The sequence below is a fragment of the Pogona vitticeps genome, chromosome 9, assembly GCF_051106095.1.
Source record: "Pogona vitticeps strain Pit_001003342236 chromosome 9, PviZW2.1, whole genome shotgun sequence".
Lineage (NCBI taxonomy): Eukaryota > Metazoa > Chordata > Lepidosauria > Squamata > Agamidae > Pogona > Pogona vitticeps.
The window spans coordinates 25,008,491-25,021,251 of NC_135791.1; the positions used below are offsets into that span (position 1 = coordinate 25,008,491).

Genomic DNA, 12,761 nt, shown 5'->3' on the forward strand with positions numbered 1-12,761 from the left:
TAAATAATACGAGAAGGTCAGCTGCATTACAGTTCTCAAATTATCAGGGAAAGCACCTCAGCCCATCACCCTTTCAAATGTACCATCTTCTAGTCAATCATATCTGTTTCTTAAACTGCCAGGAAAAGGCCTGTTTTTCATCCATACCACCCAGTATACCACATAAACTGGTTTTAACATGATTGGTGTTGCGAGTTTCCTTCTTTGCTTGTTCCCCCCCCCCGCCGTTTTTCTGCTTAGATTTTTTTTTTTTTTTTTTGCTGTTCTGCTTTGTTTCTCTGCCTATATGGATATAAATATAGCTTTACGAATGTTACGAATGCAATTGCAGTTCCTCTTTAGTTTGTGATTGGAGCCCAAAGCATGTCAGTGTTGGAGACACACGATTCAGCCGGCCTTTCGGGTTAGAGAAATCAGATTCAGAACACATCCCACGCTGAGGTCCTGAAGACCAATCACAAAACAAAAGGAAACTGATCTGCAAATTACAGGAGGCAGAAAAACCCTTTACTGTGCCCTTGGACGTTTTCAACTGCCTGTTTTGTTTTGAAAATCAGGGAACAGTGAAAAGCATAGAGTAAAGTTTAGAGTCAGAGAAGCAAAACAGGAGTTTTTTTCTAACAATACAAAGAGCAACTTCAGAGTGATATTTGTATGGTGTTGGGTACATGCACACACGCACACACACAAACTTTAAAAAGAAAGGGGTCAAATTCCCCCTCCCCTTTGTCATAGAACAGCTGTGTTGTTGTTTTTTGACAAAAAATGAACAAATGTAAAAAGAGCAGATATTGGGTCTCTATCCCTTTATCTAATTTGGCCTGTTTCTTATTTAAGCAGGAACAGAGAGAAACAGGAAGTGGAATGCAAGACAGAAATTTGGCTGTCCAGAAATTCGGACTTCCAGATGTGGTCTTCTACGGTTTTTCTTCCATGGAGGGTGGGATTGTGTCGCCATTCAGACTACCTAGCCCTTGCTAGGAAAACAAATGTTTCTCTGTACAAAACAGTGCAGTTTTACAGTCTGAAACACAACCTTGTGCACTTCTAACCTCAGGCATTTCTTCCTTCTCGTTTTAATTCTTCCCAGTTCAAGGAGATCATTAATTTTGAAAAGAAAGAAAGACAGCCAGCCAGTAAGAGAGGAGCACCATAGCTTAGATCTGCCCATAATTTTTTCCTCCAAAAGGGTAAGTGAAAAGCATTGTGTCCTTGTGTGGGAGGATGCTTTTTCGGCCTTATATGGGTCCCTTAATTTTAAGATTCTGTATCTCTGACTTGTTACCCTACTCACAGGATAAAGCTAAGCAGCTCTTTGTGGCCAAACTGATCATTTGACAACAATCTCGCTATTAAGGAAAGGTCATTCGAGACACTTGCACTTTGCTTGCTTTAAAAAATAATAACAAATTGTTTTTAAATTTGTTCTTAATTCAACATGCAGGACAAATCGGATCCTTCCCTCTTCAACACAACCAGCCGTCTCTGCTCGCCGAGCAATGGCTGGTCCTTCCCAGGTTGTTTAAAAGCATCTCTCCCCTCTATCAGGTTTTCTTTCTTTCTTTCTCTCTTTCTTTCTTAGAGTTCCCCAAAGTTTCTCGGGTGTGGGTAGTGCGGTTTCAGCTACAAAAAGCAGCGGCACATGTGAGAACAGCAGATTGTCACAATGTGATGATGGTGGTAATCGGGAAAAAAATGTGGCTTTACATTCTTTTTGCAGCCTACCAAAGAGGGCCTGCAAAATGACCCTTTGGGACCCCTTTGACAACTATCATTCTTTGCATTTCGTCCCTCAATCGAGGCATGCATAAAGAACTGGACTGCTCCCCCTCCCCACAAGAGCCCCAGTCAACCCTAACGCCTTGGTCTGTAAGGTAATGCAAGGTTCTTAGCTATCCACCAGGTCTTTGCTTCCCTGGAGCCGTAGAGAAAATGACCGAAAGAGTTTTCAGCGAGGCAGCCAGACACGTTAATCTATTTTTCAGGAGACGTTGACAGAAATAAAAAGAAAAAAATTAGGGGGCCTTAAAGGCTAGCAGGTTTATTTCAGTATAATAAGCATTGACGGGTTTGAATCCAGTTCTTCAGATACAAAGAGTAAAGCACACTGTATTGTAAACTTTCAACAGATTGTGAATAAGGAACGGGATTGTAATCCACAAAAGCTCTCCCTTAAATCCAGATGTTAGCCTTTGAAGACTAACTTGGGATCTTGTTTATGTCACTCAAAGATAGCAAAATCGCTACTCCCCTCCACCCCAGTAAATCTCTGTGTGCTTTTAATAGCTAAATTAGGAAAAAATACAGCAGGCACAGCTTTTTCCCAGCACCGTGGCCTATTGAACAGCTGTTCAAAAGGAATAAAAGAAAAAAACACTGTTTTAAAAATGAGGTTCATGTAATGCCATGGACTGTGTCCAACCAACTGATAATCCCCACGGATACATAAAGTTCCCTGGCTACCAAATGAACATTCATTTCAATTGGTCAGGCATGGTGTTCTGCATCCCTCACCGTGTCTTAGACTAGACTAGACTGACCTCCAATGAGGGAACCCACACTGCTCTTGAGATATTTGGAGGAAAGGGATAATAAAAATGCGACAAATAACCCCATTTGCCCACTTTCCCAATATAATGTGGCCATGAGTTCCACAGGGCGCCTTAGTAGAGGACAACAACCTGATTCCTTTTGTCCCCACCTCATTTTCAGCTCGGCCATGCCCTTTGACTCACAGTCCCAGCTCACGGGACACAGTGCTCCCTGACGCACATTTTCCGAGAGAGGAACGATGTGGTTACCTTATAGACCTCCCCATAGGTGCCTCCACCAACTCTCTGCAAAAGTTCAAAGTCTTCCTGAGGGTTTCTGGTGGAAATGTCGAGGACGGTTCTTTCTCGGGCATCCATTCTTCAGTGTGTCCCCCACCCCACCCCCTGCCTCGCAAGGCGGAGGCTGCCGACTCGGTGCCTCTGCATGCGTCGGCGCCAGCAGCAAGCGCTGTGGTCACAGCACTGATACATTTCTCAGCGCACTCCGCTTCCTGATTTGAAGCATGATTGGTTTGAAATCCTCCGTGGCCTTTAAACAGGCAAATCCTGCAATGAAGAAATCAAGAGTTGTACAGGGTGGGCTCTGGCTCCCCTCTCGAAGGGGACCGGCAGTTTCCTTTGGGAGAGAACGCCAATTCGTTTGCATGCCTTTCTTTATTATCCGTGGGATTTATATGCCACCTTTCCAACAAAGGTACTCAAGGTGGGGTGAGGGGCTTTCGCCCTTCCTCTTATTCTCACAACGGCCCTGTGATGTAGGCCAGGCAGACAGAGAGAGTAACTGGACGTCACTCCCTGGCGTTTGGGGGATCCCCGTGTCCTTTCCCAACCATGACACCCCAGTCTTTCCTCCGGGAGACCCAATGCTAAAAAGTTGTGCTCTGAAGAAGAGGAGTTATAGAAAGCTGTCTGATGTTCAAGTTAGATTATTTCTGCAACCAGATCACCATGTGAGACCTTAACCGGAGTCTTGAAATGGCATTTTTAAACAGCTGTTTCTGATCCCCATATAGGGGTGCAGACGTTGGACAGTTAAGAAAGCGGACAGGAAAAAAATTATTCATTTGAAATGCGGTGCTGGAGGAGAGCTTTGTGGATTCCCTAGACGCCCAGAAGGATGGACCGTGGGTCCTAGATCAAGTCAAGCCTGAACTATCTCTGGAGGCAAAAATAACAAAACTGGGGCTGTCCTACTTTTATATCACGAGAAGGCAGGATTCTCTGGAAAAGACCATCATAAGGCTGGGAAAGAGGGAAGGCAGCAGGAAAAGAGGAAGACCCAATATGAGATGGTTTGACTCCTTGAAAGAAGCCATAGGGTTGAGTTCCCAAGAGCTCAGGAGGGGCTCATTCATAGGGTTGCAATGTGGAAATGACTTGACAGCACATAACAACTGTTGAATTAATAGGTGTGTAAGCTAAGAATGTGGTTTCCTTGTGCTTATGGTTCCCACTAAGATGAGGACACTGCATTCACGGAACAGTGTAAATGTGTGTAACACATCAAATCTACAACCCAAGCGGTATGGGGCCGAAAGCAAAGGATATTTCTTATTACAGTACTTGCAGCGTCTGCCTTCTGACTGCCAACGCCTGGAACTGAACTTCAAATGCTCTTCAAATATTCTGCAGGTAAAGAAGTGTTTATTTATTTATTCATTAAACTCGTATACTGCACTGATTAGCTATAAACACTATTCCGGTCAGTTTACCTCCAGAGCGAGACAAACATGAAACAAATCAAAATATAATTTAAAAAACCCAAACACTACATATAATCAATCCATAACCAATGAAACAGACTAACAGAACCCAAACAACGGCAGACAGGCCATTGAGAGATCATCAATCCTCTCTTGTAGAGAGAGGATGCTTACAAAGGCAAGCAGCATCCTCTTGAAGGTTGTGAGGAGAGAGGGCAGAGCTTGCTCCACCGGGAGCCCATTCGAAAGGGAAGGAGCCACGACCCAGAAGGCCCTGTTGCTGGTTCCTGGTGCGGGTCACTTTGGCTAGTAGAAGCGGGGAGACAGTTTTCTGCAGAAAGTGCTTTAGAATCACAAATAATGAAAGCAGAAGTGGCTGGAGGTCCACTTCCTGTTTAGATAAAGGAGTATTCGGGGATATTAAAACAGCGCAGAAGAGCCCTGTGACGTATTTTGAGGATGAATCACACCACTTTTGACAGTGTCTGAAAATTAAAGTTGACAGGTGTTTTTTTTTCCCCTGCCAGGTAAATATAAGGAGATGTGGGAGGCTTAAAAAAATATTTTTTTGCAGGGGTCCGGCGCCCGTTCCTCACTCTGTCCCAAAACCAAGGGCTGGCTCCTCTACAGGAGGGGGGCCACCCTCCTTGATCTCCCCAAGCCAAGGCAGGCCCAGAGGAGTCTACACAGAACATCTGTCCAGGATGGTCACCAAGGCTACCCAGCCGGCCCAAGTGGTTGCGAGGTGCGGCTGCCAGTTGCCCCCGACGAACGAGCCACCTAACAAGACGTCCTCGTCCTCAACCGTGGCTTCCTTTGGGGAGTCTGTCCATCTCGTGTTGGGTCTTTCTCCTCTTTTCCTGCTGCCTCCCCCCTTTCTCAGCATGATGGTCTTTTTTTTTTTTTTTGCACAGCATCCTCCTTCTCGGGAGCCAAGCCTCAGGTTCATCCCTTTGGGGCTCCAGAGAGAGAGAGTTCAGGCTTGACTGGATCTGGGACACACACACGCACACACACGCATGCACGCACGCGCGGTCCAAAGCTCTCTCCTTCAGCCTTTCCAAGGGAGCAGAACCTAAACGACCGCCTCTCGTTCCTGGCCTCCTTCGGCAAGGGCTTCCCTGGAGCAAAACTCCCAACACATGACTTTCTTTTTTGGACTCTTTTTTTATTTTTTTAAAAAATATGACTTTTTTATTTTGATTTTTTTATTTTCCCAGGCAAACTCTTTGGATTTTGCCCGGGACGCCTTTTTTTGAGGGGGGGGGAGGCTCCCATCGCCTGGGATTCCCCGTGTGGCTTTCCCTCCTCCTTCTGCTGCGGCCTTTTCCCCTCCCGGTGGATCGGGCCCTCTTGGGAGCTCCACGTGTCCCGAACCCTCCTCCCGCCACCTCGCCCGCGCACGCGCGCTCCTTCTCCCCCAACTGAGGGGCGGGGCACAAACTAAAACCCAGCCCCTCCCCCTGGGCGCGGCCTCTCGGGTGGGCGGTCCGGGTCCTTGGAGTCGGGCGCATGCGTCCCTCTTGCGCATGCGTCCCTCTCCTTTTCCTCCGGCGCTTTAGCTCTCTACGGCCTGGTCTTGCGAGGCCTCGCCGGAACCGGAAGTGCGCGGCTCACCCTGGGCGGAAGGGTCTCGCGTCCCCAGCCTCCTTCCGCTTCCGGTGCTGCTGCTGCCCGGCTCGCTCGCACCCAGCGTGCCATGGCGCTCTTCGAGCAAATGCGGGCCAACGTGGGGAAGCTGCTGAAAGGGATCGACAGGTGCCCCGGCTCGGATTAATTAGGAACTAAATTTGATGAATGTCTTTGTTTCTTCGACTGTAATTTCTCTCAAGGCAGCCTCGGGTGCCCTTTTCTCACCGCCCTCCCTCCTTCCCTCCCTCTTTTCCAGGTACAACCCGGAGAACCTGGCCACGCTCGAGCACTACGTGGAGATCCAGGCCAAGGAGAACGCCTACGACCTGGAGGCCAACCTCGCCGTCCTCAAACTGTGAGTACAGGAGTCCAGGCGCCCTTCCCCTTCGAGGGGGTCTGATAAAATGGCAGGAGTTTGGGAAGCCCAGCCCTGCTGTCCTAGGCGAGTTTGCTGCAGCAGCAGAAGGTGGGAATGCCAAAGTTTAAATCTGGGCTGGATGAGGAGACTTGCTGGTCCCTCCCTACGAAATTGGGGTCTGTGAGTGAAGCGCCGCACAAACGTGGTTTTGAGACTTTGGGGGAAATCGTGAAACGCTTGGTGCGGCAGAGCTCATGTGAAACTGGGAGGACGAAACCGGGTAGTTGTTGTGGGTTTTCCGGGCTCTTTGGCCGTTTTCTAAAGGTTGTTCTCCCTGACGTTTCGCCAGTCTCTGTGGCCGGCATCTTCAGAGCATGGACAGAGTTCCTACTGCAGTCCTCTGAAGAGGCCGGCCACAGAGACGGGCGAAACGTCAGGAAGAACAACCTTCAGAACACAGCCAAAGAGCCCGAAAAACCCACAACAACCATTAGATCCCGGCTGTGAAAGCCTTTGCAAATACATTGAAACCAGATAGGTTGGAGTGGGATACCGCTGGAAGGCCCCCCCCCCCGTCTTACGGCTCAGAGTCCCAAGAGATTGCTTTTTTCCTCCAGGTATCAGTTTAACCCGGCCTGCTTCCAAACCACGGTGACTGCCCAGATCCTTCTGAAAGCACTGACCAACCTGCCCCACACAGACTTCACACTCTGCAAGTGTATGATTGACCAGGCTCGTGTATCCTTGATTATAATGGAAAAGTAGTGTCCGTAGAGGGTTGGTAGCCAACATATCAAGAAGTTCAGCTCTCTATAATTTTAAACGTATAGTGGGACTCACGAAAAACGTTGTGTTTTGTCTAGGGTATGGGTTTTTTATTTAAAAGTATTTCTGAGCATGTTTTCAGAGCTGTGTAAAAGATTTTGGGATAGACCAGTTAATGGCTTATTGCTCTCCCTTTCAAATATGTGTGCACAGAGAGGATAGTGCTTTTCCTCTTTCCCCAGAAGCACTTCCTGCCATACTGCTCTTTCTATGTCTGTGTCACACATTTTCTGTCTTCAATGAAGCTTAGAGAGACGAAGGTGATGCTAGTGCTTTGATGTGGCTTACCCTAACTGAGAAAGGTGTGTGGGGAAAAAACATATTTGAGGGTTTATAGTCTAGTGCCAAAACAGCAAATGCTGGACTGCTTTGCCTGTTATCTGTATAGCTATGATATCTCAAAGATGTCTCGTCCGTGGGCAGAGAGAACTTCTTTCTTCAGTGGATTAACCCATTCTTGTCCTGAAGGCCTGGTGGATCGATGCCATTTGCTTCTTTCCTTAATGCTGTTTCTTTCAGCAAGAGGAGGAACCCATCTGTCAGATCTTATACCTGGGTGAGCTGCTGGAGACCTGCCATTTTCAAGCTTTCTGGGTGAGTCTCATGCCACTTTGCATTTATGTGTTTTGCATTGATGTGATCCATATGCTGTTTGCTTAATACAATCTGTGTATTATTTATTTTTAAGAGGCAATAAGGCAGTGCTTTTTTTAAAAAAACTGGCTCTTTGGGAGAGAGAGTTCATCTTGATAAGTGTCCTGATGTCACTATCTATCTTGACTGTTTAATTGTTGATGTTTTAAAATTGCATTTTGTGCCCCCCCAATTAGAAAGTACAGGAGACGTTTACAGTTTTGCTAACAGCAAAATCTCCTTGCTCGGCGTCCCCAAAATATGCCAGCATATTATAACATCTTCCATTTTTGTCCTTTTTAACAGCAAGCACTAGATAAGAACATGGATCTTCTGGATGGAATTACTGGTTTTGAGGATTCTGTAAGGAAATGTAAGTACCTCATTCTGCTCTAATATAATATTCTACTACTACCCTTTTATGCTAATATTACTTATATGTATCCTCTTTGAGTTAAATAAAAAGCTGCAGGGCTTTAGAGATTATACCTGTTAAACAAATGATAGACACACAAGGAAAAAATGACAGTACCAAAACAGCAGGAAAAAAGGGGACAAAATGTCCAGCCCTTGAAAGGTGAGATCTGCTTACTGTGTGATGCAATGATGTGTTTAGGTGTCAGACAGAACCCACTTACTTGAGCTGCAATCATAAGATGCATGGCATTAGCTGAAGGTCAACCTAACAGAGCTGCAGACGCAAACTAGGAGAGGGCATTCATGCAGCAAATAGTAAAAAAAAAAAAAAGTGTTTCCAGCTGTCCTTATTTTGTTCTTCTGCTTCAGTGATGCAGTCCCGAAGAAGTGGTGAGCCTTTTACACACCATCCTTCTTAAACACTGTTGCCCTTGCCATGTATCCCCACTCTGAAAAACTGGGCTGCTTTCTGTGGGTGAGGAAAAGCACTTCCTTTTCTATGTCTCGTTCAGTGCTGAAGGTCTGTTATGTTTCCTTTCCAAAAACTAATGTCAAAAGCAAAAAGTATCAAGGCACTTTACAGAAATGTTTCAGGCGAGCTTTCAGAGGTTACAGAACTGTTACAGGACCCATGAAGTCTTCTTCTGAATCCTCGCTGTGGCTGGTGGCCCTTTTCCAGCACAAACCTCTCTCCCATCTTGAGCCAGATGCAAACTGTGGTTGGGTCCAAGCACTGCTGTCCTCAAACTTGGAAGCTGCTGGGCTTCACGGCCTTCAAACCATAGCTTTGAACCTGTCTTCTTGTCTTGTTGCAGTCATCTGTCACGTGGTGGGGATCACATACCAACACATTGACCACTGGCTACTGGCTAAGATGTTGGGGGATCTCTCTGGTGAGTGGCTATTTACATGGATGTATAATTCCCTTTCTCAGCATAAGGGGTGCAGAAGAACGCTTACAATCAATTTTGAGATTACTTGCATTTGGTTCTTCCCTTCCCCTGAACCTTTTTCCATTCAGGCTCGTCGTCCGTTAAAACTTTGTAACAGCATGGAGCTTGTGTTGTTTTCCTCACACTGCCCCTTTTTCCTTGGGCATGTCCTTCGGACTTTAAGCCTGAGGGCAGGTACTGATTTGCTGGGCCTTTTTGAGCCAAAAGAATGCGATAAAAATGCCTTTGATAGATAAATGACAAAACTGTCCTCCTAGATAACTGAGAGCTTTTCTTTTGTTACACGGCTGATAGAGAAATATTTTTATTTACAAAGGGGATCATTGGCTTGTGGAGTGTTGATGGAAAAGAAAAATTGTTAGCAGGGAATCACAAATATTTATGGTTGTTGTTTTTTCCAGAGATGGTACATGCAAGATTTTAACAATAATATAGCTTGGAAATTCCTTTCAGTCTTTGCCCCTGAGGAAAGACTCCTCTTGGTAGTGGAACCACAATGGTGGAAACAGTGTCCACATAGACTTTCCCTACACCTGCTCTTATCCTTTTCACACCAGGCAGGGACCGTTTAGAATCTTTTCCCTAGATCGCTTCATTCACTTGGTTTTCGACGCTTGCAGTTCCATGTTGCTGTTCTTGAATTTTGCTGGCTTTTCTAGTAGGGCTGTGCTAACCGATTAATAAATCTGGGATATAGTAGTCGCTCTGGGAACATGCCTGAAGGGAGAGGTGGAAATTAGAGATCGTGCACCAGCCTGAATGCACCCCAACCCCCAGCTAGTCTGATTATAGGCAGAGACAGCAGGCCCAGCCCCTGGAAGGGAAGCCGGGCCACTGTCTCTTGAGGCTGGGAGCAGCGGAGTAGGTGGTAGCACCCAGGCACAGAGAGGTGACAGGAGCCGCAGGAGGGGGGGGGGAAGCCATCCGCTTTGCCGAAGCAGAACCACGGGCCGAGGAGAAACAAGTTTGACGTTTTGTTTCGGCAAAATGGGTTACACAAACCGACCAACAGACTGAACCACAAACCAGCCCATTTTGTGTGTGTGTGTTCCCCCCCCCCAGTTTATTGTTGGGTTTGTGCCCATCTCTAATGGAACCCCCCCCCCGTCCACATTGCTCTGTATTGCAGACAATCAGCTCAAGTCTTGGATGAGCAAATACGGCTGGACCGAGAGCGAGCCGGGAACGATTTTCATCTGTAACCAGGAGGAAAGCATCAAGCCCAAAAACATTGTGGAGAAGATCGATTTTGACAGTGAGTGTCTTCTCTCTCCGGATGTCTTTCCCATCTTCCCACTTGGATTTCCTTTCTGAAAAGAAGGGGGAGGGGACTTCTGCCAAAGCTGTCTGTTCTCTGTCTGTGCCTTCGTCAGAGTAGCTGTTAAAGTCCTGCTTACAGGAACACAGGAGACTACCTGGTCTGGGACCAGCCACTGGTCTGGCTAGCCCCACATTGTCAGCCCTGGCTGGCAACAGTGGTTCTCCAAGGTTTTGGACAGGATTCTATCCTGATCCTCCCTGGGGGACCTGGTATTCACGTACTTCTGATCTCCCTTCCAAACGTTAACCAGACCCAATCTGGCTTATCTTATACGGATGAGGCGGTACATTCAAGGCAGTATGACGATCCTTGGGCCCTGGCTGCAGAAACAGTGCTCCAGCAGTAGTGCACCTGCTTTCGGGAAAAGGTTGGAATTAGAGATGGGCACGAACTTCAGTTCAAAGGTTTGTGCCAGTTCATATGCTCGGCATCCTAGGTGCCCACGTGTTCCCTTTCCCCGTTTTCCCGGCCAGTGACCCACTCACCAGTCAGAGCATGCACCGGTCCTGCCTCTTTGTCTTAAGTGAGCCATCGGCCCGAGAGGCAGGGCAGGGAGGCCAGGGCTCCTGCTGGAGAGCGTCCGAACAGCCGAAGAGGAGGAGGAGAGAAGTGCGTGCTGGCTGTTGAGGGGGGAGGGAAGAGAATGGGCGGCACCCATGGTGCCCTGCGTACAAACTGGCATGAACCTCCGAACCGAGGTTGGTGCCCATCTCTAGTCAGGATAGCAGAGCTGAGGAAGACCCTCCTCTGCCTGCTTGTCCTGGATGCCCCACTACTGGTTTACACGAACCCCTGGTCTGACTCGGTTGAAAGTAGCGTCACATTCTGAATTTCTTTTTGTTTTCTTCCAGGTGTGTCCAGTATCATGGCTTCTTCCCAGTGAGGTGGCTTCTTCCAGTGACTTTTCCCCTCGTTGGCTGTTGCATTTCCCTTTAACTCTTCCTGTTTTAAGAGAATCTGGCCAATAAAGGATGCTAACCAGCCTTTCTAGTGCTGCATGGCTGTGGCCTTCGTCCTGCCCGTGGGTGGGCTACATGATAGAGCACAGAGAAGTGTGAGTGGACTTCTAAGGGAGCCGGCCCATGCAGGAAAGACAGGGAGGACGCTAAGGTCCTGAGTCCAAGGTAAAAGGGTCTAGTGACTCAACAGGGCGGTGAGTAGTTTTGTTGGGCAGGGCACAGTGGAGGCGGAGATACAGTTTATCCATTCATTCATTCATTCATTTAAAAATATTTTTACCCCACTGTTTTCCTTGAGAAGCACCTGAGGCAGCTTACATCATTAAAAGACAATATATAAAGCAAAAAATCAGTAAGTGTATGGATGATGAAAAGGATCAAACAAATGCCACATTAAAAAAGAGTAAACAAAAGCCACCCCAAAAGCACATTCAAAGCAGTAAGGCACCACCATCCTTTTAAAAAGCCCGCTCAGGCAGCCTGTCGCTCAGGGGAAGCCTGCCTGAAGAGAAAGGTCTTGGCCTGCTTGTGGAAGGACAGCAGAGATGGGGCCAGCCACTCAAAGGGCTGCATTGAGAAAGGACAACAGTGGGCCAGATCCGTTCATCTCTGAACCCACAAAATGGCCGCCTTCTTTTACTCTCTTTTTCTCTCTCTCCTGTGTGCGTTTAAGCTTCGGTACAAGAGATAAAAACTCCATCTCAGAGTGGCTACTGATGGTTGTTGTTTAGTCATTGAGTCTGACTCTTCATGGACCAGAGCACGCATGTGACTTCCACGGCCTCCCAGAGTTTGGTCAAAGTCATGTTGGTCGCTTCGATGACCCTGTCCAACCCTCTCGTCCTCTGTCGTCCCCTTCTCCTCCTGCCTTCACATTTTCCCAACATCAGGGTCTTTTCCAGGGAGCCTTCTCTTCTCACTGGTAGTAGGCCAGTGGTAGTAGACCTTTAATTTGAACTGCCGCTCATGCAACCCCCAGCGCTTAGCACCAGAACATGAATTGAGCTTTATGGACACTGCTGCGTGGCAGAGCTACACGATAGCCATTTTAGCTGCAGTTTCGAAAAATGCAGTTCAAGGAGTCTGCGTCCATCTCCCGTGTTGGCCGTGCTCAGGCCGATGTTCAAATCCCTCACTGGCATGGCTCCCCAAGCAAGATTTGAGCCCTGTAGCCTCGTCTTCCTTGATAAGCTTCTGTGCCTTTATCTGGGGCTCTTAGTCCAAACAGGTGTCTCTGCGAGTCTGTCTTTAGAAGCACAGCTTGCCTGAGAGCATGGTTACCCAAAGGCTACGAAACCCACTGCCAGATCTTGCACTCCTATATGAGGGAGGTTTCTGAACAAATAACTTTTTATTTTGAATGGGGGGGGTTGTTAGTGAGCCCCACTTTGTCCGCCTCTGCTTAAGA

The 12,761-nt window shown here is 47.4% G+C and overlaps 2 protein-coding genes and 1 long non-coding RNA gene across 4 annotated transcripts in view; 2 read left to right on the forward strand and 1 right to left on the reverse strand.

Annotated features, from left to right (window-relative positions):
- MAP4K1 (mitogen-activated protein kinase kinase kinase kinase 1) overlaps positions 1-3,013 on the reverse strand; it is a 27,033-nt gene extending 24,020 nt beyond the window's left edge. The window contains exon 1 of the mRNA XM_020787242.3: positions 2,802-3,013. Within this exon, the coding sequence (XP_020642901.3) occupies positions 2,802-2,909 (108 nt within the window). The 5' untranslated portion in view covers positions 2,910-3,013. The remainder of the gene's footprint in view (positions 1-2,801) is intronic.
- LOC140702062 (uncharacterized) overlaps positions 1-5,090 on the forward strand; it is an 18,506-nt gene extending 13,416 nt beyond the window's left edge. Inside the window, exons 6-9 of one of the 2 annotated variants that reach the window (XR_013538384.1) lie at positions 1,091-1,190; positions 1,721-1,874; positions 4,113-4,184; positions 4,830-5,090. This is a non-coding gene — a long non-coding RNA (uncharacterized LOC140702062). The remainder of the gene's footprint in view (positions 1-1,090; positions 1,191-1,720; positions 1,875-4,112; positions 4,185-4,829) is intronic. The other variant, XR_013538385.1, reaches the window with a different exon arrangement.
- Positions 5,091-5,854: 764 nt separating this feature from the next.
- EIF3K (eukaryotic translation initiation factor 3 subunit K) lies at positions 5,855-11,377 on the forward strand. The gene is made up of 8 exons (XM_020787333.3): positions 5,855-6,013; positions 6,144-6,242; positions 6,863-6,983; positions 7,590-7,664; positions 8,010-8,076; positions 8,936-9,013; positions 10,203-10,328; positions 11,246-11,377. Exons 1-8 carry the CDS (start codon positions 5,955-5,957, stop codon positions 11,275-11,277), a joined length of 657 nt encoding a protein of 218 aa, XP_020642992.1. The 5' UTR covers positions 5,855-5,954; the 3' UTR covers positions 11,278-11,377.
- The last annotated feature ends 1,384 nt before the right edge of the window (positions 11,378-12,761 follow it).

Excerpts from the sequence above, each read along its gene's own strand:
- EIF3K (XM_020787333.3), top strand. The coding sequence starts at position 5,955 with ATGGCGCTCTTCGAGCAAATGCGGGCCAACGTGGGGAAGCTGCTGAAA. Across the intron at positions 6,984-7,589 it reads GTATGATTGACCAGGCTCGT|CAAGAGGAGGAACCCATCTG; the intron begins GTATCCTTGATT and ends TGTTTCTTTCAG. Across the intron at positions 7,665-8,009 it reads GCCATTTTCAAGCTTTCTGG|CAAGCACTAGATAAGAACAT; the intron begins GTGAGTCTCATG and ends CCTTTTTAACAG.